The sequence below is a fragment of the Aythya ferina genome (assembly GCF_964211825.1).
Source record: "Aythya ferina genome assembly, chromosome: 4".
Lineage (NCBI taxonomy): Eukaryota > Metazoa > Chordata > Aves > Anseriformes > Anatidae > Aythya > Aythya ferina.
The window spans coordinates 56,619,517-56,643,715 of NC_140300.1; the positions used below are offsets into that span (position 1 = coordinate 56,619,517).

General features: G+C 37.4%; 1 protein-coding gene across 2 annotated transcripts; it reads left to right on the plus strand.

The window, feature by feature from the left end:
* The first annotated feature begins 18 nt into the window (after positions 1-18).
* TRAPPC11 (trafficking protein particle complex subunit 11) lies at positions 19-23,979 on the plus strand. 2 transcript variants are annotated; one of them, XM_084516604.1, is made up of 29 exons: positions 21-337; positions 417-586; positions 979-1,049; positions 2,283-2,397; positions 4,448-4,547; positions 4,881-4,954; positions 5,164-5,260; positions 6,034-6,167; positions 6,500-6,647; positions 7,212-7,305; positions 8,655-8,734; positions 8,820-8,898; positions 8,999-9,053; positions 10,503-10,648; positions 11,775-11,836; positions 11,942-12,074; positions 12,782-12,912; positions 13,433-13,588; positions 14,082-14,269; positions 14,851-14,999; positions 16,560-16,681; positions 17,131-17,250; positions 17,632-17,697; positions 17,779-17,935; positions 19,497-19,605; positions 20,304-20,395; positions 21,289-21,422; positions 21,785-21,952; positions 23,007-23,979. In XM_084516604.1, exons 1-29 carry the CDS (start codon positions 134-136, stop codon positions 23,049-23,051), a joined length of 3,399 nt encoding a protein of 1,132 aa, XP_084372730.1. In that variant the 5' UTR covers positions 21-133; the 3' UTR covers positions 23,052-23,979. The 2 variants fall into 2 exon arrangements, 1 of the variants encoding a protein (XP_084372730.1); XR_014692191.1 differs by lacking the exons at positions 21,289-21,422; positions 21,785-21,952; positions 23,007-23,979 and having other exon boundaries at positions 19-337; positions 19,508-19,605; positions 20,304-20,324.
* Positions 23,980-24,199: the final 220 nt, after the last annotated feature.

The following is a 24,199-nucleotide window of genomic DNA, read 5'->3' on the forward strand; positions in this document are numbered from 1 at the left end:
CATCCCCGGCCGCTGCCGGCGCCGCTCCTGAGGCGGGCGGGGAGCGGGGCCGCGAGGAGCGGAGCCGAGCGGGGCCGGGCCGCGCCGTGAGGGGCCGTGAGGGGCCGTGAGGGGCCGCCGCCACCCCCGCAGGATGGCCGGCAGCCAGTGGGACTTCCCGGTGGAGCTGTGCTGCCGCCCCATGGCCTTCGTGACGCTGACGGGCCTGGACGTGGTGTACAACGCCGTGCACCGCGCCGTGTGGGACGCCTTCTGCGCCAACCGCCGCGCCGACCGCGTGCCCATCTCCTTCAAGGTGCTGCCCGGCGACCACGAGTACCCCAAGTGCCGCACCAAGGTGGGACGGGGCGTGGGGCAGCCCGGGCGGGGGGGGGAGCTGGCCGAGTATCGCGCTCTGACGGCCTCGGTGCTTCCAGAGGACCTCCTACGAGTGGTACATCCCCAAAGGCATCCTGAAGACCGGCTGGATGAACAAGCACCTCAACCTGGTCCCCGCGCTGGTGGTGGTGTTCTACGAGCTGGACTGGGACGAGCCGCAGTGGAAGGAGAAGCAGTCGGAGTGTGCCACTCGCGTGGAAATCGTCAGGTAGCCGTGCGCCCTTTGCTTCCTGAGCAGCTCCAAGCTGATGGGCAAATGTCAGTTGTAGAGTCATTTCTGACTTATTTTACAAGTAAACACGCATCTCAGGCACAAACAAAAGGGGAGCTTGAATTTTGCTTTTTAACATACAGCTGACAGTAGAGAAACTTTTTTGAATGCCTTATTTGGAAAAGTCACTTAAATAAAAAACACTCAAAGTGTTGCTAAACTCAATGCACTTCAGTCCCGTTTTAAAAAAGAGAGTGCGGCAAGCCATGGATGATACAGCATTTTGTTGTTTGGTTTATTTTCTTATACTTTCATCACTTCTATCTAGACTGAAGTGCCATTTTCTTCTGCTTAAATCTTTACACTGTGTCATGTCACTTTTATTCCAGGCAAAGTTTGCAGGGAAGAAATACAAAAGTCGCCGTGGTTTTGATTCAGAAAAAAACACCGCTACCTCCAGGTACTAGAAAGCTTTGCATGCAGTTGTGATGATCTCATTTTTCAGAAAACCTGATTGAGCTGATTATTGTTTGTCTCATTGTCTGCAGCTCTTAATATAATGTCATCTACATATATTAAGTACATTGTAGCTGCACAAATGGAGTGCTAAGGGCAGTTGACCCTAAACATCTGAAATTTACCTGTAACTACTTACTTACAGTAGTTTTTTGACACTGTGCCTCACAAATGGTACCTTAGTGTAATACCTATGACATGCCTTTTGTAAGTTATATTCTAAAACTTACTCAAGATGAAGAAAAATTGTAAAAGCAATGAGAACTTAAAGGGAAGGCTATTTGTACTTGCAAAAGCCTTTTAGCTTAATTCTATTTTAATAAATACAAATTTGAAGCTTAAGGAAGGACAGCTTGTAATTTTCAGGCATGCCATCTCAGCACTGGGAAGTGCTTTTGTGCTTGGCGTTCTGTTGACTATTCTTTGAGTGCTGTTTTTGGGTGGAGATAAGCAATATTTATGTCTTCAGATAAGTTTTTTTGATCTTCTCTTGGACCATTTGTGAAGCTTGCCATTTTTTTTCCCCTCTCCGCACATGAACTTTTGTGAAGAGGTGAATTTTGTGGGGGTTACACCTTGAATGAACCTTTCTTAGGCCAACTTTTAAACATAGTGGGGAAGTCATTGTTTCTCAGATGGCTCTTACTCTGCTTTCGTTTTGAAGGAGAGCAAATGCTCTTTATAAAGGAAAGAAGAAAGCTTTTAGTGGCAAGATCCAAAGTGGGAAATGTGAAGGAAAAACATGACTCAAGTGGAGCTGTGAAATATGATCTGTTTTAACCTTATGTTTTTCTAGAACACTGCTTCAGCTCTAGGTGCATACTTTCTAGTGACTGGCAAACCATTTTTTTTATTATTTTCTGCATATTGGGCGTATATAGTTTTTTTCTGAATGCCGTATTGTTTTTCAAGATGGGGGGATATTTAATTCTGTGTGAAATCAGAAATTTAAAGAAAAAAGTTGTCATGTGAACACATTGCTAGTAGGTAAACCACTCCTATTTTCTGCTATGTGTTCTGCTGGATGAAGTGTGCAGTATTCAGAAAGAAAAAGGAGCATGGTCTCAATTTAATTTGTATTAAGTTTGTCCATACCTTGTACTGGTCAAACTGTGTGAGTTAGCTTGATGTTGCAGCACCACATAGTGCTTACTTGTGCTTTTCTTGCCTTCTCTAGGGGAAGACGTTATTGCGTCAGAGAGGGCAGCAGCTTTATGTAACGCTTGTGACCTTTCTGGAAAATCTCTCTTTGTGCTTCCACACACGGATCATCTTGTTGGTTATATTATAAGGTAAGTGACCATAAAACGCTGTTTTGCTCTGTGTGCCGATGGAGATAGCTGTCATCTCAACCTATCAAATCGCACTGTCTGGCACTCTCACTGTAGATCAACAGTGAATGTTTCATCTGTTGGCTGAAATTCTTCATGTTATTCTGCGACCAGATGCAATCCTACATCTGCCCTTCCTATGTGAGGTTGGGTTACAATGACAGAGATGTTGCTATGTGGGCTTTCGAAGACACGTTGTTAGGTATCCCGAGATGTTCCCCTCCTCAAGTTGGATAAGGGCAAAGTGGGCTTTTCTACCTCTACAGTGGTTTTGTCAGTGCTGATTCTAAAGTTTGCCCTGCAAATTTTGTTAGGTGCAACTCTGTATGAGCAAGTCTTTGCTTATTTTTTTACTTCTACTTCCTGGCTGTAGAAATATGTCTTCCTATTTCTGCTAAGTAGCATTTATCTGGAGGCAAATACTGTCCTTGTCACTTTTTTTTTTTACATTCTTTCTGTTTTAATACGTAACAGGGAGTACAGCTTCAAATAGATTAGTAAGGTGTTTCAAGAAACAGTAGAGGGAGACTGTCTTGTGCAGATCTAAAAAGACAGGCTCAAACTAAGGTAAATCATGGCTTACTGGAACAAATTTTGATTTTTCCAAGCATACTGAATATGGGGAGAAGGGGATCATGGTCTGAGAGCCTAATTCTTCCTTGTGTTACTCTTGTATTTACATATAAACAGTAAAATTCTTAAAATAATATCAGTTCTGTTAGCGTGTCCAAGCTGCTCACAAACAGCTACTGGAATTCATCAAAATGAACCAATTGTTAACTTCCAGTTCTTCATCTTATGCTCAGTGCTGAAGAGTGTTTGCTGCACGTTGATTACTATAAGCTTTTGCAGATCACATGTAGTTGCATTGTGCCGTGAGGTTTGTGACTGTCTCCAACTTCATGAAGATAAGGCTGCATCATTAGGGATTTACAGCTGTTCATGCACATTTAAAAAAAAAAAAAATTTTTGAACATATATTCAAGTACAGAATTTCTGATATTAGTCTTGACATTTTAAATTGAGATGTCATAGTAAAATCAATTTATTTTTTAAGCACTCCTGCCCCCAGTGGACTGGCTTCTCTAGGTAGTTACAATATAGTGCTAAAATAAGTATGCTAGGGACATTGAACGTGTTGTGTTTTCCTTCTCTGTCTGAGCTCATAGTTAACAATTGCTGTTCAGTGCTCTGTTCCTTTGTTTTTATCCCTGTTTTCTCTGTTGTGAGGCAAATAGAACTCAAGTTGTGATCTCTCAGTCAGTCTGTAGTCATCCCTTGTTGGCCAAATCACAGAACTGGTACTTCACCCTTTATTTTGTGTGTATCTGTGCTACTGAATGCATTTCTCTCCTGTTCTCTGGCCTTTTCTTCCTCTAATTGGTTTTATAACTTGATTGTGCAGCATATATTTAGATCCTCTGCAGCCTCATGCTGCACTCAGTGCTCTGGGCCTCTTTCTTTCTCCTCCTGTGACTTGCCATTGGGCTATTTATCTTGTAAACACACATTTGACTGTCACTTCTATAACCCAGGTAGATATTATTTGGGCAATGATGAAACCTAGTCTCCGCTCTTGTAATCTTGCATCTTACTTATTACAACGGTTTCCTTTCTACTCCTCCCTCCCCAGCCTAGCCCTGGCAAATAAGATTTTGACCTGTTCAGACTCATCCCAGGAGCCTCTGCAAGGTTTGCTTGCTTTGACTGAGGCACCTCCATTTTTTATTGCCTTGCAAAATCCTGACAGCTTATCCTTGGTCTTTAAGTTAAATATTAGTTTGTACGAGAAATCAATGCTTTCTGAACTTACTTCGTGCTACCCCTACATCAGGCTTTGTGTGAAGAGTTTTAATCTGCTTGCTCTTACCATGTATAGTAGCTCACAGAAGACTTCAGGAATATTTCAAGCTATTTTTGCCAACCTTAAAATAAACATGATTAAAATTGACTTACTCTGAAGTTATTCAGATTCATTGTTTGAGACAAACTTGGTTAAACTTTGTTGCAGGTTGGAAAATGCATTCTATGAGCACGCACAGACATACTATTATACAGAAATACGAAGAGTCAAATCTCACAAGGAATTTTTGAATAAAACTACTCATCAGGTAGTGTTGCTTCATTTTTGAAATACTTTGCAAGTTACAGTTCATGTTGAAACATGAAAATAAGGATTATTTGTTGCTTAAATTTATTCTATTTATATATATGTGTGTCTTACTTTATAATCTTATTGCCATCTTGTCATAGGGTGAAAGGCTTGGAATAGATTCAGTCTGTCAAAGATCACCGCTGTGTCATGGTGTCAGAGAGAACTGGGAGAGAATAGTAGCATAGTCAGTCTGTTCTGTAAACCTCTGAAATCATCACCTGTATCTGCTTTATAGGTCACAGGCATGTTCAGATGTTTGTGAATGATGTGTACTGATTTTGTTTTCCAGCTTTTGTTTGTTAGACACCAGTTCAAAATAGCATTCTTCAGTGAGCTGAAACAGGACACGCAGAACGCTCTCAAGTAAGACTTGTGTAAACTTCCATCATCTTGACCCCAATTTATTGCTAAGCCATAGAATATTATATTTTCCTGAAAGCAAAATCATTTAAATGTGGAAGGGGTGTATTCTTAATTGGGAAGTACACTAGTTAGAAGACAGTTTTCTGCTGTCAGTAATTCTGTTCTTAAATTTTATCTTGTATGTATTAACTCAAAATGTTTATACCTAGAAACTACAGAACTGCGTATAATCTTGTACATGAATTGAGGGCTCATGAAACAAACATGCTGGAAATCAAGACAATGGCAGGATTTATAAACTACAAGGTAACGAGTGTGCTCCTTATTTTTGACAGCATATACTTAAAACAAGTAAATAAATGTATTAGTTGATGCATATTTAATGTGTGAAGGCTTTAAATGTTCCGTTTTACCTTGCTTTCAAGGAAATAGATTAGTACAGCCATCAATGGGGGACAACTTAGACTCCGACTTGAAAAGACTTCTGAATTCCACACAAAATTCCTTAGCTGAAGTTCAGGAGTATCTTGAAGATTTAGAGTTAATTTGAGATGCAGTCATCTTGAGGGCTAAACACTTAACTTTTGCTCTGTGCAGGGGGGAATGAAAAGAAAGATTGCTTGTTCCTCGAATATTTTTGTCATAAATGTATGTCACCATAGTTTAATTACTGCTTGTTTGGAGGAGGAAAGTAATTCTTTAAAAATCAGGCCATACTTCTGTGGTGTTCTGGGGGATTTCAGGTGAGACAACACTGTTGTACCATTTAAAGTAATCCCGGAGTTGGACTTCATCAAATTCCATTGTCCTTCTTGAAGTGACTGCAGGCTTCAAAGTTAATGGTCTTTCTAGTGGCTCTCCAGCTCCAACCTGAAGTTGGCTGGGAGTTATGCTCTTTCATTAATTATTTGAGGGAGAGAAGAAGCAAAATAACATAAGATGAAATGGAGGACCACATGGTTTCAGGGGTAGTGCGTTAACATTTTACACCTTTTTTCTGTTTTCTGTGCTATTTGAGCTTTTAAGAAGTATGTAAAGTTAGTGAGGGTTTTCTTTTATTTATTTTTGATTCATTCTAGATCTGTCGCCTCTGTTTTCAACACAATACTCCACTGGATGCAATTGCTCAGTTCAGGAAACATATAGACTTATGCAAGAAAAAAATAGGAAGTGCAGAACTGGCTTTCGAACATGCTGCCTGGATGTCTAAACAGTATGTTTTTGCTTAGTATTGTTTCTGTTTTACCTCCCATACAGCTTTATGAAGCTCACTATTTTCTTTGAGTAAGATAAATTTTGAGCTCTCTAAGAAAAAGATGCACTTGGTCTTAAAAGCTGCATGCTGTCATTCTGTTTAGAGTTGATTATTGTTACCTTTTCCCTGGGAAAGAACAGGGTACGACAGAAATGCAGCCATCGAACTTAAATGCAAAAGTATTTTCTCTGAAGAATAATCAGGACTTTTAGCTGAAATGCCCCTTTCAGTTCATATTGCTGTTCTGTATCTAATCTTAATTACAGGAAAAAAATCTTTTTTTTTTGTAGGTTTCAGGCTTTTGGTGACTTGTTTGATGAAGCGATTAAGCTGGGTTTGACAGCAATTCAAACTCAGAATCCAGGTTTCTATTACCAGCAAGCAGCCTACTACGCACAGGAGCGGAAACAACTAGCAAGTATGCTTTGTAACCATGATGTAAGTTGGGAGGGGAAAAAATGCTTTGCAGGTTAGCAGGTAGTGAATTAGCTGATGTTTCATTCTCAAATTGTAGTGTAAAAATCCCTAATACATGTTTAAAAATAATAATTAATAAGGAAAGAGTATGTGTCTTTTGATGCTTGTTAATAATTAAATATTAAATGTAATTTCAAATACATATTAAATGCAATTACAATATAAAGTAATAATTTATATTGAAATCAAAGGAATGCTTTATATTGAAAGTAATCAAAGTAATACTTTATATTGAAAAGATAACCCTGAACAAACTTTTTTATTACAAATAATTCTGACATGTTTTTAAAATACTTAAAATAGCACACTTTCTATGCCTCTGGGTACCTGAAAACATACTGTTTTATTTTTCCATTATGTTTCTCTATACTTGCACTATACTATTTTTATACAGGTGGCCTGAAAGGCTATAAATTTAAAGCAAATTCATTCTTTGGAGTGCATGCATATTGGAGCATCAGATCGCTTAATGGTTTAAAATCAAACATAAACTCTTTTTTATGACCATATTTGCTGAATTTACAGTCATCTGTGGTATATCCCAATCCGGATCCCCTGGAAACCCAGACTGGAGTGCTTGACTTCTACGGGCAAAGACCATGGCGGCAGGGAACATTAAGTATGTTTCTGTGTCTTGTATTTGTGGAGCTCAGACAAAAATTTTTTAGTTGCAGACCCTGCCAGCTGACTTCATAGGCACAAGCGTATAATCTGTCTTCCAGAGCCAGATACAGGGCTGAGACCTTACTATGTTGTTAGTTGGCGACAGGATTTGAACACGTGTCAGCTGGAAGTTCAGGAAGTGTGTTTGGTCCTTGTAACAAATAGAAAAAGGAATATCCAGCTTACGCAGAATTGGGTCTTCAGCAAAGTGCCTGGGCCATACTGAAGCTCTGCTGCTGCTTCGTTTCTATTTCTGCCTGAGCTACCTGTGATCAATGGGCTGCAGTAGTTCCTTACTGTAGTGAATGCATTCCTGGGAAGAGAGGTTGGAGAATTGGATACAGCAAAAGTAACAGTGCCCCCTGAATGCAATTGCTATAAATTCATCCTTCCGTCCATACTTGTCAGTTACAGATGGGAACTCATGATATTTTTCTGAGAAAACTTTCTGAATTTTGAAATGGTTTGAGAGGTTTCCATGACTAGATCTTAATCTAAGAAGGGAGTTTTGTGTTTTTCCTGTTAAAGATGATGTTTTATCAGGAATTTGAACTTTGAATCCACAGCTCTGAGCTGTAGAATATATATATGGATATGCATAGAGATCTGAGATCTTTATGGATGACTGACTTTTTTTTGTACTTTCTTCCCTTTCCCTCTCTCCATGTGGTCTCCCATTTTTTATTCTCTGTATATCCTTTGAGCATTGTAATTTTCTCTGTCCTCTTCTAAAGACTTCCTTTCATCTGCTGTAAATACATTTGATCTGTTTTATCTCCAAGTGTTATGGTTTTAAAATAAGTTAGAATCTACTGCCAAGGTTGAGCAGTTTAAAAAGAGATGAAACTTTACCTGTTGTTATGTTTATGACGTTACGTTCAGACAAGAGTTGATAGTCTTTTAAAGCTGTATGCAGTTTGTCGTATGTTGTTCTCTACTGCTAGAGAAACATAAGCTTGCGTCCTTACTCAGGATAATACAGGAAAGAGGCTACAAATTTGTCTTATGTGCTTTAAATGATAACGAATGCAGTCTAAAGATTTGGTCAACTTACTGTGTTTTGTTGTTTTTGAGTAGCTTCAGATCACTTCTAAACAAAAAAGCAAAATATTTGTTCCAGAGTTTGTCTTCCAGAACAGACAGATGAGTTCTTGAAGGGTTGTATCCATCTCCTAGGAAACAGAATGTTTAAGAATTAGAGTGTACTTGAGTTGGAGCTTGTATTACAGTATTTCACCACAGAATTCGTTCCCTTTGGGCCTGGACAAAATTCCAATGTCATGGATTTTTCACTGTCTTATGCAGGCTTTGATCTTTCTGATCCTGAAAAGGAGAAGATGGGGATTTTGTCCCTTCAGTTGAAAGAGAAGAATGTTCTTCACTCAGTAAGTATTTTTCTACAAAAAACCTTTTCTGACATTGCCCTAATGTTACATATATAATGACATCAATGCTGTTTTTATCTGTTAGGAGCTAATAATTACTTTGTTGAGTAATGCTGTTGCGCAGTTCAAGAAATACAAATGTCCAAGAATGAAAAGCCATCTGAGTGAGTATAGATGATGAGATGTGTCTTTAAAATTAACTTTGCAAACACTTTCAGTATTGATCTGATACATCTTTCTTGTTCATTTGTTTTGTTAAAACAGTGGTTCAAATGGGTGAAGAATATTACTTTGCGAAGGATTACGCCAAAGCTTTGAAGTGAGTGCCATCCCTGATTGTTTCCTTTACGCACTACTATTCTCACTGAGACCACATGTCTTGCTGATATGGAATACTATTGGAAGCTTATCTAAGATGCTCCTAGTACCTGGATTTAATCAAAGTGCAAGCTCTGGAGTGTATCAATTCAATTTCTATTAAAGAAAGCAAAGCAGATATGATGAGTCAGTTATTAGAGTAAGAAGACTTTACAATGTAAGTCATGGTGGGAAATTACCTTATTGGGCAGATCTTTACTATTATTTATTTTTATCTTGCTGATGGAGTGTTCTCTTCCCCAGAATTTATTTCTGAAACTTCCCTGTTACTGCAGTAAGAATATAATTACATTGAATTAAAGACTTTGAAGTTAAAAACTTAAAAAAAAAAAAAAAAAAAAGGTAGCTGAATTAATTTTTATTTATGTTGCAAGGGAATTAGCAAAAGGAATTACTTCTGTTGATACAGTTTTCTATGACTAATGGCTATAGAGCTGTGAAAGTTTAGCCCTGAGGTACAGCTACTGCCTCCTCTGAAGGAGGTGTCCTGTGTTTAGTTTTTCGACTTTGTATTTTTAAGGGGAAAAAGAGTCAAGGTCATGTTAATGAAAACATTTTGCTTAAAACATGAAGTATGGAAACCTAATTAAGCAGGGTGTTTTCATGATCACGTGTTCTAAAGGCAGCATGTTTGAGCTGGAAGAGAGATTTACTGTTATCTGACTGGAAGCTACAAGGAGAAGAAAATATCTTAGAATAAGCAGATCGATTCGTATCAAGCCTAATTTTTATATGAACAAGCATGAGTTTAAACAAGCGCTTCTTGTTTATATTTAGATAGACAGCAGTTTTTGCCTTTAAGAGAAAAAAATCTTCTCTGCATTGTTACTACTAAGTGAAAATTGCTCAGTGTTAATACCACAATAACATGCCTAGGTTTGCCTGATATAGGTGGTTGCATATGTTGGCTGTAGATCTTGGAAACCCTTGAAGGGAAAAGGAGGTAGGAGATAAAGCATAAAAACCATTATTTTTCCTAAGATGCTTAAGATTCTTCACTTTGGAAAGGGGCTTTTTTTGTGGGTTTCTAGTTTTTTCCTTGAAGTTTGCAGCATATTCAGCACTAAAGTGTATTTCTAATTCAATGCTGGACTAAGACTTTTATGTCCAGTTGTTTTACTTCTCTATGTAAAGACAGGTGAGTTTCCCTGTTTCCTTGTGAAAGTTTCTCTAGCCTGAAATAGCAAATTAATGGAATAAATGTTTCTTTACAATAATTTCTTGGTGATTCCAATATAGTGCACATGTATACAAGCAGTCGACTTGGTTTTAATCTGGTGTTTGGTTTAGTTGAGATGAATCTTTGTGTTAACGATACCAAAAAAATGTGAACGTCTTAAAATACTGGGGTGTGTAACTTGTTTTTCCTCTCAATTTTCATACTTTACAGGCTGTTGGATTATGTTATGTGTGAATATCGGAGTGAAGGATGGTGGACACTTCTCACTTCCATATTGACGACAGCTCTCAAGTGTTCATATCTGATGGCCCAGATAAAGGATTATATTACATACTCTTTAGAGCTACTGGGTAGAGGTATTATTTTCAGGAAATGTACTCAGTTAACCTATGTAGAAAAAATTAAACTACATATACTTGAAAGTGTGACATCATTGTCAGACATGGTACTTGCAGTACTTCATATGATTTGACTACAAAAAAACCCTGTATGCCTATGGCGAGTTCTCATCTTGTATGCAGGGAGTTGAATTTTCATGCTCTCCTTCTATAATACTCATTGAATTCAAATAGACTGTGTCAGAATAGATGAGGCACAGAGCTTCATTGCAGACTGAAAGTTGCGTAGTTCAAATAATATAACAATTTCTTGAGCTTTGGGGATGGGGAGAAGAAATCTAATATAGCTAAAAGGAAAAACTTTTTTCATAGTAAGTAACTAAGCTACAACTTTTTATTTTTTTTTAAAGCCCTTTTCCTAGGCCTTATAATAGCAAATATGCTTAACTCAAACTTCTTACCAGAACTCTGCTGATGAAATACGCATGTATCTTTTAAAGACAAAATGTGTCTTAAGGTAGCTGCACATTAGTAATGCAAATACTCTGGTTTATGTAATGGTTGTTACTTGAAGTTGCAGAAATAATCCTTATGTGCCCTAATTCGCTAAATAATACCTCTTTCAGGGTAGGTGTGGTAAAAATGGTTTCTCATCTTCTGTTAGCTAGCCAGGCTATCCTGCTTTATGTTAAGGAATAGTCAATGAGACAAAACTACCTTTCATTTTCAAGAGAGGACTCCTTATTTTAATTGGTCCTTTCTTCTTTTCACCATTTTGAGCTGCTGTTTCTAATCTTAGCCAAGTTTGCCTCTTTGCACGTTCCAGACTTTTTTTGTTCTTTTTTCTGTTTCTAAACAGCAATAACAAGAAGCTAGAGACATCATTCTCGTAGGGTTTTCCTCTGATAAATTATGAAATGCTTATCCAAACAAATATTTTACTTGGTTCCAGTAAAAGAGGGAACACTTAGGAACTTCTGAAAATTGAAGTACTTTATCATTGGCAGAGGGATGTTAAATCAGGTGTTTTCTTCAGAATGTTTTTTCAAACATGCAAGCTAAAGGAAAGGTTTATTTTTAAGTTTAAAAGACATAGTAGAATGATTTGTTTCTGTGTTGTAATCTTTTTCTTCCTGTTTGCTAGCATCTACTCTTAAAGATGATCAGAAATCTCGAATAGAAAAAAATCTGATAAAAGTTCTAATGGTAAGTGGATAAAACTCCTATTACCCTTTTAAATATTCTCTAAATGGAGTTGGTGTTTGGTATCCTATTTCTTATTTTTTTTGTTAATCTTCTATCTGGATACAGAATGAGAGCCCCGATCCTGAGCCTGATTGTGATGCTACTGCTGTGAAAGCTTCACAAAAATTGTGGGCTGACCGTGTTTCCTTAGCAGGTAGCAATGTATTTACAATAGAAGTCCAAGATTTTATACCGTTTGGTAAGTAATAAAGTCTTAAGCAATCTTATACAAAACCAAAAATTTCAGTGCGTCTTTGAAATAAATTATTAGGAGAAAATATACGTTATATAATGTAGAATATATTAAAGCCAGCAACACAAACTCTCATGTCAGCACAGGTCTGTTCTTCATCTAAGTTGCTAAGAAATCATGGGAGAAGCCAGTGATCTCTCATCCCCAATGTGGATTACTGGAAAAGAATCATTTGAGCATTATGTCTGAGAAAAAAACAAAAACAAACACTTCTACTGAGGCCACCTGTGCCTTTTAAAATGGTAGAAGTAGTAAACCTTTTTTTTTTTTTTTTTTTTTTTTTTTTTTTTTTTTTTTTGACAAACTTCTGCTCTGGTGTGCTTTGAAATAGAACTCTGAGGAAAAAAGGCAGAGCATGCAAAGGAGTCCCTGCTTTGGGAAGTGAGTGAGCATTACTTACAGAAGTGTAGTTATGTGTCCAGGTTTTATTCTTCTGCTGAATGCCTGCCTCTCATCCTCTTCGCAAAGGTTTCAATCAAGTGCTGAAAAGTAGCTTTCTGTGACAGTGCCAGTGGCCAAATGAGTCCCACGTACTCTTTAACTTGTGTTTGTGTGTATACACAGAATAATTCTTTTTTTATAATTCTTATTAGAGATGAATGCTTCCGGAATATAGTATTGTAATTTAACTTTTTTTTTTTTTTTAATTGTAGTGCAGTGCAAAGCAAAATTTCTTTCTCCAAGTTTTCATGTTGATGTTCCTGTGCAATTTGATATATACTTGAGAGCTGATTGTCCTCATCCTATCAGGTTTTCTAAGCTGTGCATCAGTTTCAATAATCAGGTAACCACATTCTATTTCTGACCTAGTGACAAGCTTATTATAAGAGTAGAATAGTATCTATTAGCCTTTCCAAACAAAAAATAATAGTTCAAAAGTTCTTTTCCAAAAACTATGTGAACAGTTCAGTTGGAAAGGTGTTCTGTTTTTTCTTTTGAATTATCTATCCCTTTTGACAACTGTATTGATATTGTAATAACTCCCCGAATCCAGTTTGATTAGTCAGATCTTCACAGAAGAACAAAGATACTGTATGCTGAAATGATCCTTATGCAACTTTAATGCCTTATTTCTCTGGATGCTATTGCACAAAGTTATGTTAGTGAATATAATGGATGTTTTTATGAAAAAATTTCATTGTAATGTAGCTGCTAAGTCTAGCTTCATTACTGTGAAAAGCATTAAGAACCAATGTAGTTTGATCCAGTAGCACAGAGCCTTAACATTTGTTATACTAGAATTGCTCTCTACAGATGTCTCAAGTCTGAAATTACCAATGTTTTTCCCTACTCTTCCGCTGTAGGATTACAACCAATACTGTGTGGTAGAAGAAGCCTATCAACAAAGTGATATTCTAGAACAGTCATCACAAGGAACAATGTGCTTAGTCCCTGGTAAAACAAGAAAGTTCACTTTCAAATTTGTTGCAAAAACTGAAGATGTAGGAAAGAAGATTGAGGTTTGTCAGTTTGTTTCACTCCTTTCTTACTGACGTTTCTGAAGAACTTGAAACTACAAAGCTATCTCTAACCTGACACCAGTTATGACAGTGCGGTTCCAAATGTTTGAACTTTTGAAACTGAATGTCAAAAACGAGCATAAAATTTCATTGAAAATAACAAAGCCCAGAATTATCACAAAAACTTGCATTACTTCGATTTTTTAAAATGTGTAATACATTTTTAAAAATGGTGTAACGCTATGGGAGAGTAGAAAACTAGAAAATACTGCATTGCATGCTCTTGAGCTTGGCTCCTTTTTCCAGTGCAGTTTTAAATGAAATTCTGTGGCGGTGAGTTGTTGTGACTTCAGTCTGTGAAGCTGCCAGAGGGTTTTGGGTGATACACAGGCACAATAAAGATGCTTATGTTGGAAAGCTATGCTCTTACTGTGAGTGATCTGAGGACACAAGATGGGAAGTTCTCAGTATGTGTTTAAATTTTTTTTGTCAGATCACATCTGTGGATTTGGTCCTGGGAAGTGAATCTGGCCGTTGTGTGATTCTGAACTGGCGTGGAGGAGGTGGAGATGCTGCTTCCTCTCAAGAAGCGTTGCAGGCCTCACGTTCCTTCAGGCGAAGACCTAAGCTTCCAGATAATGAAGTTCATTGGGATAGCTTGGCTATTCAGGCAAGCACTATGTAAGTAAAAACTTGAAAATGTATATGATGTATTGAGTCTTAACGTTACCTGTCTTGATTCTTTGTGATTTCTGAGCTTCTGGATAGCTAGAAGTACAGAAAATCCTTGCACTGTTCTCTAAACATGCCAAATAAGCTTTAACTTTTCCCTTCGCTTAACTGTGTTAGAGTTTTCCCAGATTTTTGTGCAAGCTAGGAGGTATTAGTGTTCTTCCGTTAAAGTCATGTCTCCCTGCTCACCCCACCCCGCCCCCTCCAAGAAAATGTGTTGGAAAATAATCATTAATAAGTGGGTTAACACTATCCAGACCTATTCAAAAGAATTACATCCGATTGCTGCTGGTGGGGGCACTTTTTTCTTTACTGGCAGAAAATCTGAACTGTTAATGCTTACTGGTGGGTTTCCAATCAGTATTTTTGGAGTTGTTGCCATCATGCTGCTTTTCAAAAATATAACCTCTCCTAGCTGAACGGCCCACCTGTTGTCAGAACTCTTTGAACAGTAAGCGAAGTCCGGTTTAAAGGAGATTTAAACTCATTAATTAAGAAACATAAAATAACTGAGTCTTTTTTTCTTAAAGGATTATTTCTAGAGTGCCAAACATTTCTGTTCAGCTCCGTCATGAACCTCCTGCCCTGACTAATGAAATGTATTGTTTGATTGTGACAATCCAGTCACATGAGGAGACAGTGGCCAAAGATGTTAAGCTTACAGCAGGTTTAAAGCCAGGTATTTGGGGCTATTTTCTTTTAATCCAGCAGTATCCTAATTGACTTTGTTTTTGATGCAATGAGGAGAACTATAGTAAATGGCTGTGCTGCAGTAGTTAAGAGACAAACTAAGGCTGAAGGTTGGGAATAATGGGATAGTAGCGATCAGAAGAGAAATTAAGTCTCATTTAGTTATTGTCATTTTAACCACTGTTTGTCAGTAGCATTTATGTTTACAAGTGTGAAAGAAAACTTGGAAGCTTTTGTATTCTTTCTTAACCTTTTATTTAATTTGCACATTATCTAAACTTCTCCCAAAATATATACCTACTTACTTTTCTTACTGTGAGCATCAGTCAGATCTTGATAAACATGTTCTAAGGATAATCTTACATGGGTTTTCTCCCTCTTCACCCCCATTTTTCCCACTTCAAATTTGGAGAGCAGTGGAGAACAGAGAATATTCCTTTGAAAAGGAAACAGTGGAAACAGTTTCCTTTGAAAAGAAACACTATAACAAAGGAAACAAAAAAATATATTGTTTATGTTCTAGCTAACTGTATGTAGCTATTACTAGCAATTTTCATATGTGAAGTACAAATAGGCATGCTGACTATAATATTTGAGCAGTTACCCTAAAAGGCAAAAATATTTTTTAAGCAACTAGCATATAGGATACAATGTTTGCCGTTCCCTCTGAAATAGAACCACGTTTCTTATACAGTTGTATAGCTATTTCAAGTCATTTGAGTGTTCTTTAAACTTCAGTTGGATGTTTGGGCTTAGCTCCTAAAGTAGTGTGGAATAGTTGGTCTTGGTTTGTTTGTTTGTTTTTTGTTTTGTTTTTGTTTTTCCCTCTCCCCCTTGATCATGAATCCTAACACTTGATATGCAAGGTCGTTCTGGGCTTGCTGATTTTACAGTAAAAACAATTGAAATTTGACACTTCATTTATAGCAAAAATGATACATTTTCCGTGGTTGCAACTTTTTGGCAAGATGTGACTTGTTTTCCTTTGGAAACTATTCCATGTGATTGCAGTAATGTCATTAATCTAGTCAACCCCTGACTGTAGAATAGTGTCATCTAACATTTCCCCCCTCTTTTTTTTTTTTCCACCTGTTTTCACCACAAAGATTGGAAAATTGGAGGAACAATTTTTTAAAGGATTTTAAATCATTAAGCTGTGCTTTTGAGAACATAATCAGAGAAATGTAAAACTTGCATTTCATTTCACATAGAATACCAAGAAAAACTTGAATCGTGTAGCAATACTGTGTTTTTTATATGGTAGGGAATATCTAGGTAGGACTTCAGATTATTATTTTTTTTTGAGATTCTTGTGGCCTAAATAGATGAAGTGAAAAAGCTGCAGCACGTGAACCCTACAGTTCAGAAAACTTAGGTGCTTTTTAATCTGTTTTTTTGCTTATGCTTTTGAAAGCATCTCTCAACCAAATGACAATGTCAATTCCTATTATATAGCTTTCTGAGATGAATATTTTATTATTTTTAGTTATTATTTACATGCTTTGGTAGTGTAAGCCTATGTGGATACAAAGACTGTCTTTAATCCCAGGGCAAGATGCCAACCTGACGCAGAAAACTCAGGTGACTCTTCATGGAACAGACACGTGTGATGACTCCTTTCCCGCATTGCTTCCTGATATCCCCATAGGGGACTTGCAACCAGGGGAAAAGGTAATAGCTTACAGCCTTCTTTCTATATCACAGTCAAGAAAATGGGGATCAACTAACAAGGCTCTCAGAATAGGGCCTATATTTAGTTTCCAGTATCTGAACTGTTAAATTAAATGCTCGGTGTATAGTTTGCCTAATGTTTACTTGAAGTGTAGCATTCCTTCAGCTAGATTCCCTTTTTGGCCAAGGGAATAGGACGTGTTCTGGTATTGATGATACAGCTGAGAGAAGGCACAAAATAAGGAGGCTGTGCTACTCTGATTAAAATCACGTGCTATTTGATTAAGATCATGCAGTTCAGGAGATTGTTTATGGTCAAAATAATATCCATTCTACTATTGCTTTCTTGGTCTAAGTAGGATGATTATCTAAAAGATTTTGGCCAGTCCTAGACCTCATTAATATATTCTAGGTCTATCTTGATACATATTGTTTCCTTTATCGTGCAGATAGAAAAACCAATATACATTCGTTGTGGAACTGTTGGCGCAAGGATGTTTCTGGTCTATGTTTCTTACTTGATCAACACTACTGTTGAGGGGAAAGAAATTCTCTGCAAGTGCCACCGGGTAAGATAATGAGATGCACCAATTGCTGGAGGTGCAGCCTTTAGATTGAAAATATTTCTTGCGTTTCATTAATGTAATTCCAAGTCTCTTAAAAGCATTTCTAGTAGGTAGGAAAAAAATGCAAAATCAGCAGTATAGTAGTCTAATTTAAGGTGAGCAGCTTCGTAAGTATAATTGGAAGAAAGTTTTTCAATATTTATTCTTAAAAAAAAAAAAAAAAAAAAAAAAAAAAACACAGATATATTCTGCCCTTGGAAGAAGTTAGTTAAAATGATGACTAAAAGTAATGTTATGTTAGTAACCTTTGACATCAGTAGCCAGGTCTGAAACTGAATATAATTTTATCCCCTTTTCCACCCACCCCTTTCATTACCTATACAGGATGAAACTGTAACTATAGAAACAGTGTTTCCTTTTGATGTTGCTGTGAAATTTGTCTCCACAAAGGTATGTGTTTTGAAAAGTTACTTTCAATAATCTTACCCTGTTTAGTTAGAAATAGTCAGATTTTTGTCTCTGTCTCGACAGCTGGAGCACTTGGACAGAGTCTTTGTAGATATACCGTTTTTACTGATGACAGACATCCTGAGTGCCTCTCCTTGGCCCCTCACTATTGTAACCAGCCAGCTACAGCTGTCAGCTTCCATGACTCCAGTAGATCAGCTGGAATCTTATGTGGAGAATGGTGAGTTTTCTTGCATTATGCTTTCTATTATGAGGATACTTTTTGCGTAGTTTGGGAGTAAAAGCAGGTGACATTTTAAATGGTATTTACTCATCAAACTGTAGAAGCAAGCTGCTTAACGCCTTATTTGCTTGCCAGAACAGAATTTAGAACAGGCTACAAACATAGTTTTGCTTCGCGAGATCAAACAAATAGACTTGACTGATATAGGTGGTAACCAAAATGCTAAATGTAACAGATGTAAGGGAAAGCAGCTGAGAGTACTTCTGGTCTTTAGCTTCTTAGGTATCCGTGTGAAAAGTTACTCAGTATTTCCAGTATTTATGAACTATTTACATTTTGTTGATTGCAAACAAGTTATCACTTTACAGAAGGAACATCCAAAGGCTAAAGTGGTCTGTGTCCATGACTGCACATTCATGAAACTGGAAGATGTGAAGCTAGACAGAGTAGGCTAAAAAGATCAATTAAAAGCAAACGAGTTTCTTAAAACATTAACACAGCTTAATAGGTTATTACTTATGTAAAATATATGTATATCTTACAAGTCTCAAACTTTGAGTTCAGTTTGTCAGCTCTGAAATCAAATGGAGTACTTCATAGTAGATCTGATTCAAAACCTTTCAATAAAATGTTGTCTTTGCATTTGCCGAGTTAAGAGACAGAAAACAAGTGTTCTATTCAAACTTGGAATATAAAGAAGGCAACCTGGACTGACTGTGGGGCAGCTGCCCACCTATGTGTTCAAGGGCTTGCAAGCCTATAGTTCTAGAAAGCAATGATTTCCCAGGTCCTTTAGCCCAAGTATGAGATTGCATCTTTAGCTCTGGCACTTGTGCTTCTTGACTTCCAGTTGCTATTTCTAAAGAGCTAACAGCCAGGAGGTATGAACCACTTCAAATACATGTATAAGCTATTCAGCTGCCAATTTTTTTGTCATTTTTTTCCTTGTAAGTCTTAAAGATACTTTAATTTTGAATGACTGAGCAATTATTTTCTGAGTGCTGTTGTCTTCAAAAATTCCTCTTTAATCAAAAAAGTACTAGCTTTTTTAAAAACCTGAAATAACTTTAAATAAAAAGTGAGAATTCAAAGATGGTAGATCTTTCTTGTGTTCCCCCTCTTCCCCATCTCTCATCCACTTGGGTGGGAAAGGAGGAATGTCCATGGCAGTGGCTTTAATTTTTATTTTATTTTAACTTTAAAACATGCTGATGTCTTGGAATCTTCTGTGGAAAAGAAGTATAGAACTTGATTTGGTGTTATTTTGCCTTTTTTTTTTTTTTTTTTTTTTTTTTTATACAAACTCTATAGAACAAGCCATTGCAAATTTATAGACACAAAAGATCCTCACAGTGCTGTTCAGAAAGTAAGCTGTACTTTCAAGTACTGGGATATTGCACAGTCTGTATTGAATTCTTGTAGTATGTAGAAATAGTTTGCAAAGTACTTCAACGCCTTTCTGTTGGAACAATTGTGTCTGTGTAATATTGTCTTTTTAGATTTGGTGGCTTCTGCAGTAATGATTATGCTTTGATTTTAAACAAAATTTTGCTGATAGTTGTTTTACAGACAGGTGAGAGTGCCAGTGAGTGCTTTTGTCTTCGATGTCCTCCAGTCAGTAATGCTACTGGAGTGGCAACTGGATGTTACGTCATTTCATGGAAGAGGTAGGCAGCTCTTGGCCTGAAGCGGGAGAGGAAATAAGCTGGTTTGGTTTTGGGCTGATGGTTATTTTTTGACTTCTCTGGTGTTGGGTTTTCCAGTAACAGGGACTGTCTAAACTTTGGATCTAAGTAATTATTTGGTTAGACTTTTGAGCAAATACTTATTTTACTTAGTAAATGTTATGTGGCTATGGTCTTAACATTCCATGAAGCTTCTTTTTTTTTTTTTTGTAATATCTTCAGTCAATTTCAAAGCTGTTCTTTTAACTACTTCTGTTTCCTCCAACCATGAAACATTTCATTTGAAGCCAAGTCAAAGGAATAGTTTGGGATAGCAAAAACAAACAAACAAACAAAAATTGGTTAAAATGGGGAAAACCAAATGGTTTTATCACCCTAGACTATGGGTTTATGTATTCACTCAGTTTTTAAAAATACATGCTCAGGTATATCTGTCTTTGTTTAATTATTTTTATTTTGATGTAGAGCTGTTCAGTGTTCTTACGTGCCTATCGCTGGTTTATCTCCATGCTATGACACTTTTTGCGCTCACTTCAAACAAAAAACATAATGGAATTTTTTCCCACCATTGAAATAACTGTCATCTTATTTTAGTCACGTGTAAGTGATGTTCTTCTGGCATGCTCACTTGATGCTGTGCAGCTCTCAATGTGTTGTGTGTTTGTGATATTTTTCTGCAGAAGCTCACCTGTGGAAAGCGTGCCTGTTGTTAGTACAGTCATCACTCTGCCTCATGTGGTTGTAGAGACCATTCCCCTCCATGTTAACACAGGTAATGTTAGTTTGGCAACGCGTGTGTGCTGCCTAGAATTTTTAAATCTTCCAAAGTAAATAGCTGATGAGTTTTATAGCATCTGGAGCTTACATTTACTGTCGCAAGGGACAGGAAATTAGTGCTGAATGTTATGGAGGTAGTGAAAGAAACTGCGTTATCACTTAAACTGCCTTGCCCCTCTTCCCATTCCCCTGATCTAGAAAGAATTCAAGGGTAGGTATGTGAATGTGTTCTCTTAAAAGCAACTGAGTTGTGTTACGTGGCAGCGTGGAGACCACAGTTACCTCTACTGACACAGCCTTCCCAGTAGGTTTCTCTAGATGCCTATGGCAAGAATTGTTCCATCCACCCACGCTCTGGCCACATCCCAGGAAAGAAACAGCCTGGAGAACTGGAGCTGCTTGCGGGCAGGTGAACTGTTTCTCTCTTAGCACTTCACCTGCACGAGAGCAGAGTAGGAGTGCGGAGCACACTGTGAACACACAATTCCTATGCTTTCTTCAGTTTGTTTTCTCTTGTACTGAGATTCTTCCATCATCCTTTCCTGTTATATTTTGGAGGAGCTTACTCACAATATCTGAAAATGCTGGCAAGCTGAAAATACCCAGCAACAAAGTGATTTCTTAGTTAGCTTTCTGCATACTGTGAACAATCAAGGGGTTTTGTAACTAGGTATTGAATGAGTGAAAAACTGGAGAGGGAGGGAAAACAACTGTAAAACTTTAATGAAGTTATGTTCTGTCGCTTAGTCTTTTTTAATCTCATCAGAAATATGTTAAATACCTAGTTATTTTTTCTTGAAACTTTTTAGTGCTCTTTGTTGGACTTGGGTTTTATTTATGGAACTTTAAAACACAATTTATTTGAGATGGCTTACTTTCTTTCCAAAGATCTACCCTCATTTGGTCGAGTCCGAGAATCCCTCCCTGTCAGATACCACCTGCAAAATAAGACCAATTTAGTCCAAGATGTGGAGGTGTCAGTGGAACCAAGTGATGCCTTCATGTTCTCCGGCCTTAAGCAGGTACTTAAATGTCACATTTTCTAATCCTGGCTTCTCTGGTAGTGAAGAATGTGTTGATTAGACTTGCAGTGATGACAAGCTCACTGCTTGCAAATGTGTGGTAAATTCTGTCTGGAAGGACACGTACATGCAGATTCCTTTTAAAGAAGGGTCAGATGGAAGCCTGCCTGGGAGCTGTGTGTTGTGTTTGTAGGTAACACGGTCTTTCAGTATAAATTAATGGTTTTAACCAGTAGAGAAAATGTAGTTGCATTATTTCCAACTTCCAAAAGTAGGAAGAATATAAATAGAAAGTAAATAGGAATCTGCAGTTGGTCACAGAACTTGTCTGACTGTGGCTTTTTTTTACTTTCCTTTCTAAGATCCGATTAAGAATCCTTCCAGGCACACAGCAGGAGGTGTTATACAACTTCTATCCTCTGATGGCTGGGTATCAACAGTTACCATCTCTTCATGTTAACCTGCTGCGATTCCCAAACTTCACTAATCAGCTGCTCAGAAGATTCATACCTACACACATTTTTGTAAAGGTAAGACTGAGAAGTGTCTTGTGTTTAACAGCTGAAGTCATAGGGGTTGAGTAACATCTCTTGAGTTTAGGTTCAGAAACACTGTAATATCCCACAACTCCCTAAATAACTTCTAAAAACATGCTCTCTGCGAATCACTCTGTCTAGATTTTTTAAGGAGTGTGGATCTGAAGACAGTTCAATCATACCACAATAAATAGATCTTGTGCCTTTTTAATTTTTTTATAATAATTTAAATCCAGTTGCCCAAAACAGTGCTTTATTGTTCTACTGCTTCTGTCTCCAGAATATTGTGTTCGCCTCTTAGTCAGACTCTGAGCAAGCAAGGAAGCTGAAGAGTTTGTTTATATGACTTGAATTGGACTTGTTCAGACGTATGTGATCCTGCTTCCAGGACACAGGCCTGGCATTCTTCCAGTTTTATTTCAGCCCGAAGAGATGGGCAGAACTTAGTTTTTATGTATGCTGTCAATCAGTGGCTCTTCTGGATTGGTTGTCAAGATGTCCTCATAAGTCAATACAAAAGGCTTTTTTCCTCAAAAGCATAGTGTTCTCAGTGCTTCTGTTGAACCTCTCAGGATTCAAAATACTTTGCTTTTTTTGCCTTAAAATTGTCAGGACCTCAAAGAACCTTTCTGTAAGGAGGTTGTTTTTTCTTTAAAACTTCTTCCTTGCTCTCTCCCATCTCTAGTGATTCTGTTCAAAGTTCTTAGAAGCAGCTTTCAGTCCCGTTCCTGTTTTGTGCCTTGTTAAACAACTTTTTTATACTGCAATAACACTCAGAACTCTGATCAGCCAGTCCTTGCGCTGAATTGCTCAAATGTGTATGGAGATGCTGTTGATATTTAACAGGACATCTATAAGGAGCTGAACCCTTTACTAGGTACTCACTAGGCCAAACTCATTTCAGTTGGGTATCCTTCCAGTTTGTACCACTACTACTGGAAACCATTAGAAGTAAAGATTGGAGTCAGTTGATGTATTGAAAAGTGAGTTTCATGACAGCCTTAGTCTTTTGCATAGTCTAAAAGTCTCTATCTTTATTTTCTTAAAGCCTCAGGGTCGTCAAGCAGATGACAACTCAATTGCAGCTGCGTAACTTCGAGACTCATACCTCTGCACTTAAAGGAAAGGAGAAGCTGCACAGAATATGTAAAAATTGCTTTGGAAACATGGCTTTGATCAAACCATAAGAATTTTATTTTTAAATTACACCTCTTAACAGAACTAATGTTTAAAAAAAACTAGTCTTTCACAGACTGTCTTTAAGGAAGAAACATAGAGAAAACTTGGTGCTTTATTTAACAGAAACATTCTTTTGAAGTTAACTGTACGTCAAACTCTTAAAGGTATTATTTTATAAGCATATTAAATGTCTTGAATGTTTAAGTGGAGAAATGCAGATTTATTTGACCAAAACCAAAATACTTTTTCTTAATTAACAGTAAGCTAAGTGCTAAGTTTGCACTTTTTACTGAGATTAAAACACTGAAAATGATTATTCGTTACAGAAATGTGTTCTGTGCCACTTGTGTTGAGGACAGAACACAGGTTATGCAGTAGCATAGCAAACTTCAAATGATTAACTCGTACTGTTGGAATCAAGTGGCTTACTGGTCGTTTAAAACCATAAATCTAAAAGGCGCTGTTTCTTCTGGCCAAGCCATACATCTGAATTTGAACTCGGCAACAGCCAGTCTAATGAACAGAGATTCGTTCATAACAGGTGGACTATCCAATCTCGACTTGATGTGGCTTTGGATTATTTTTACCCACACAGCTTCCAGATTAAAGACGTGTTTTGATAGTCTCCTGGTGCGTGAATTTAAAAAAATTAAAAATAAAAATCCTACTGTTGTACAGCTGCAGATGAACTGGTGTTTAAAATAGAGTAAATCATGTATATATTTAAAAATAAACAGAAAACTTCAGTTGTTTAACTTTCAGAATAATTACATTTTGATTGCTTGGAAAATACCTTATTTATTGTCAAAGTGAAGTTCTAATAAACAGCTTGTTACAGAGTACTTCTGAAACAGTGTCCTTTATTGTTTTCACAGCTGTTGTCATAACTTTGATCTGTCTTGTGCGCCGACATACCTTTATGGCACTGAAGTCTAAAATAACAGCTCTGATACTCAGACAAAAGCATTGGAGAAGCGTGGACACAGGGCACACAATGAAAGGACTGCAGGCTCACGGGCAGTCCTGAGAAAATATGTATGAGCATAGGTAGCTTTTCTGTAG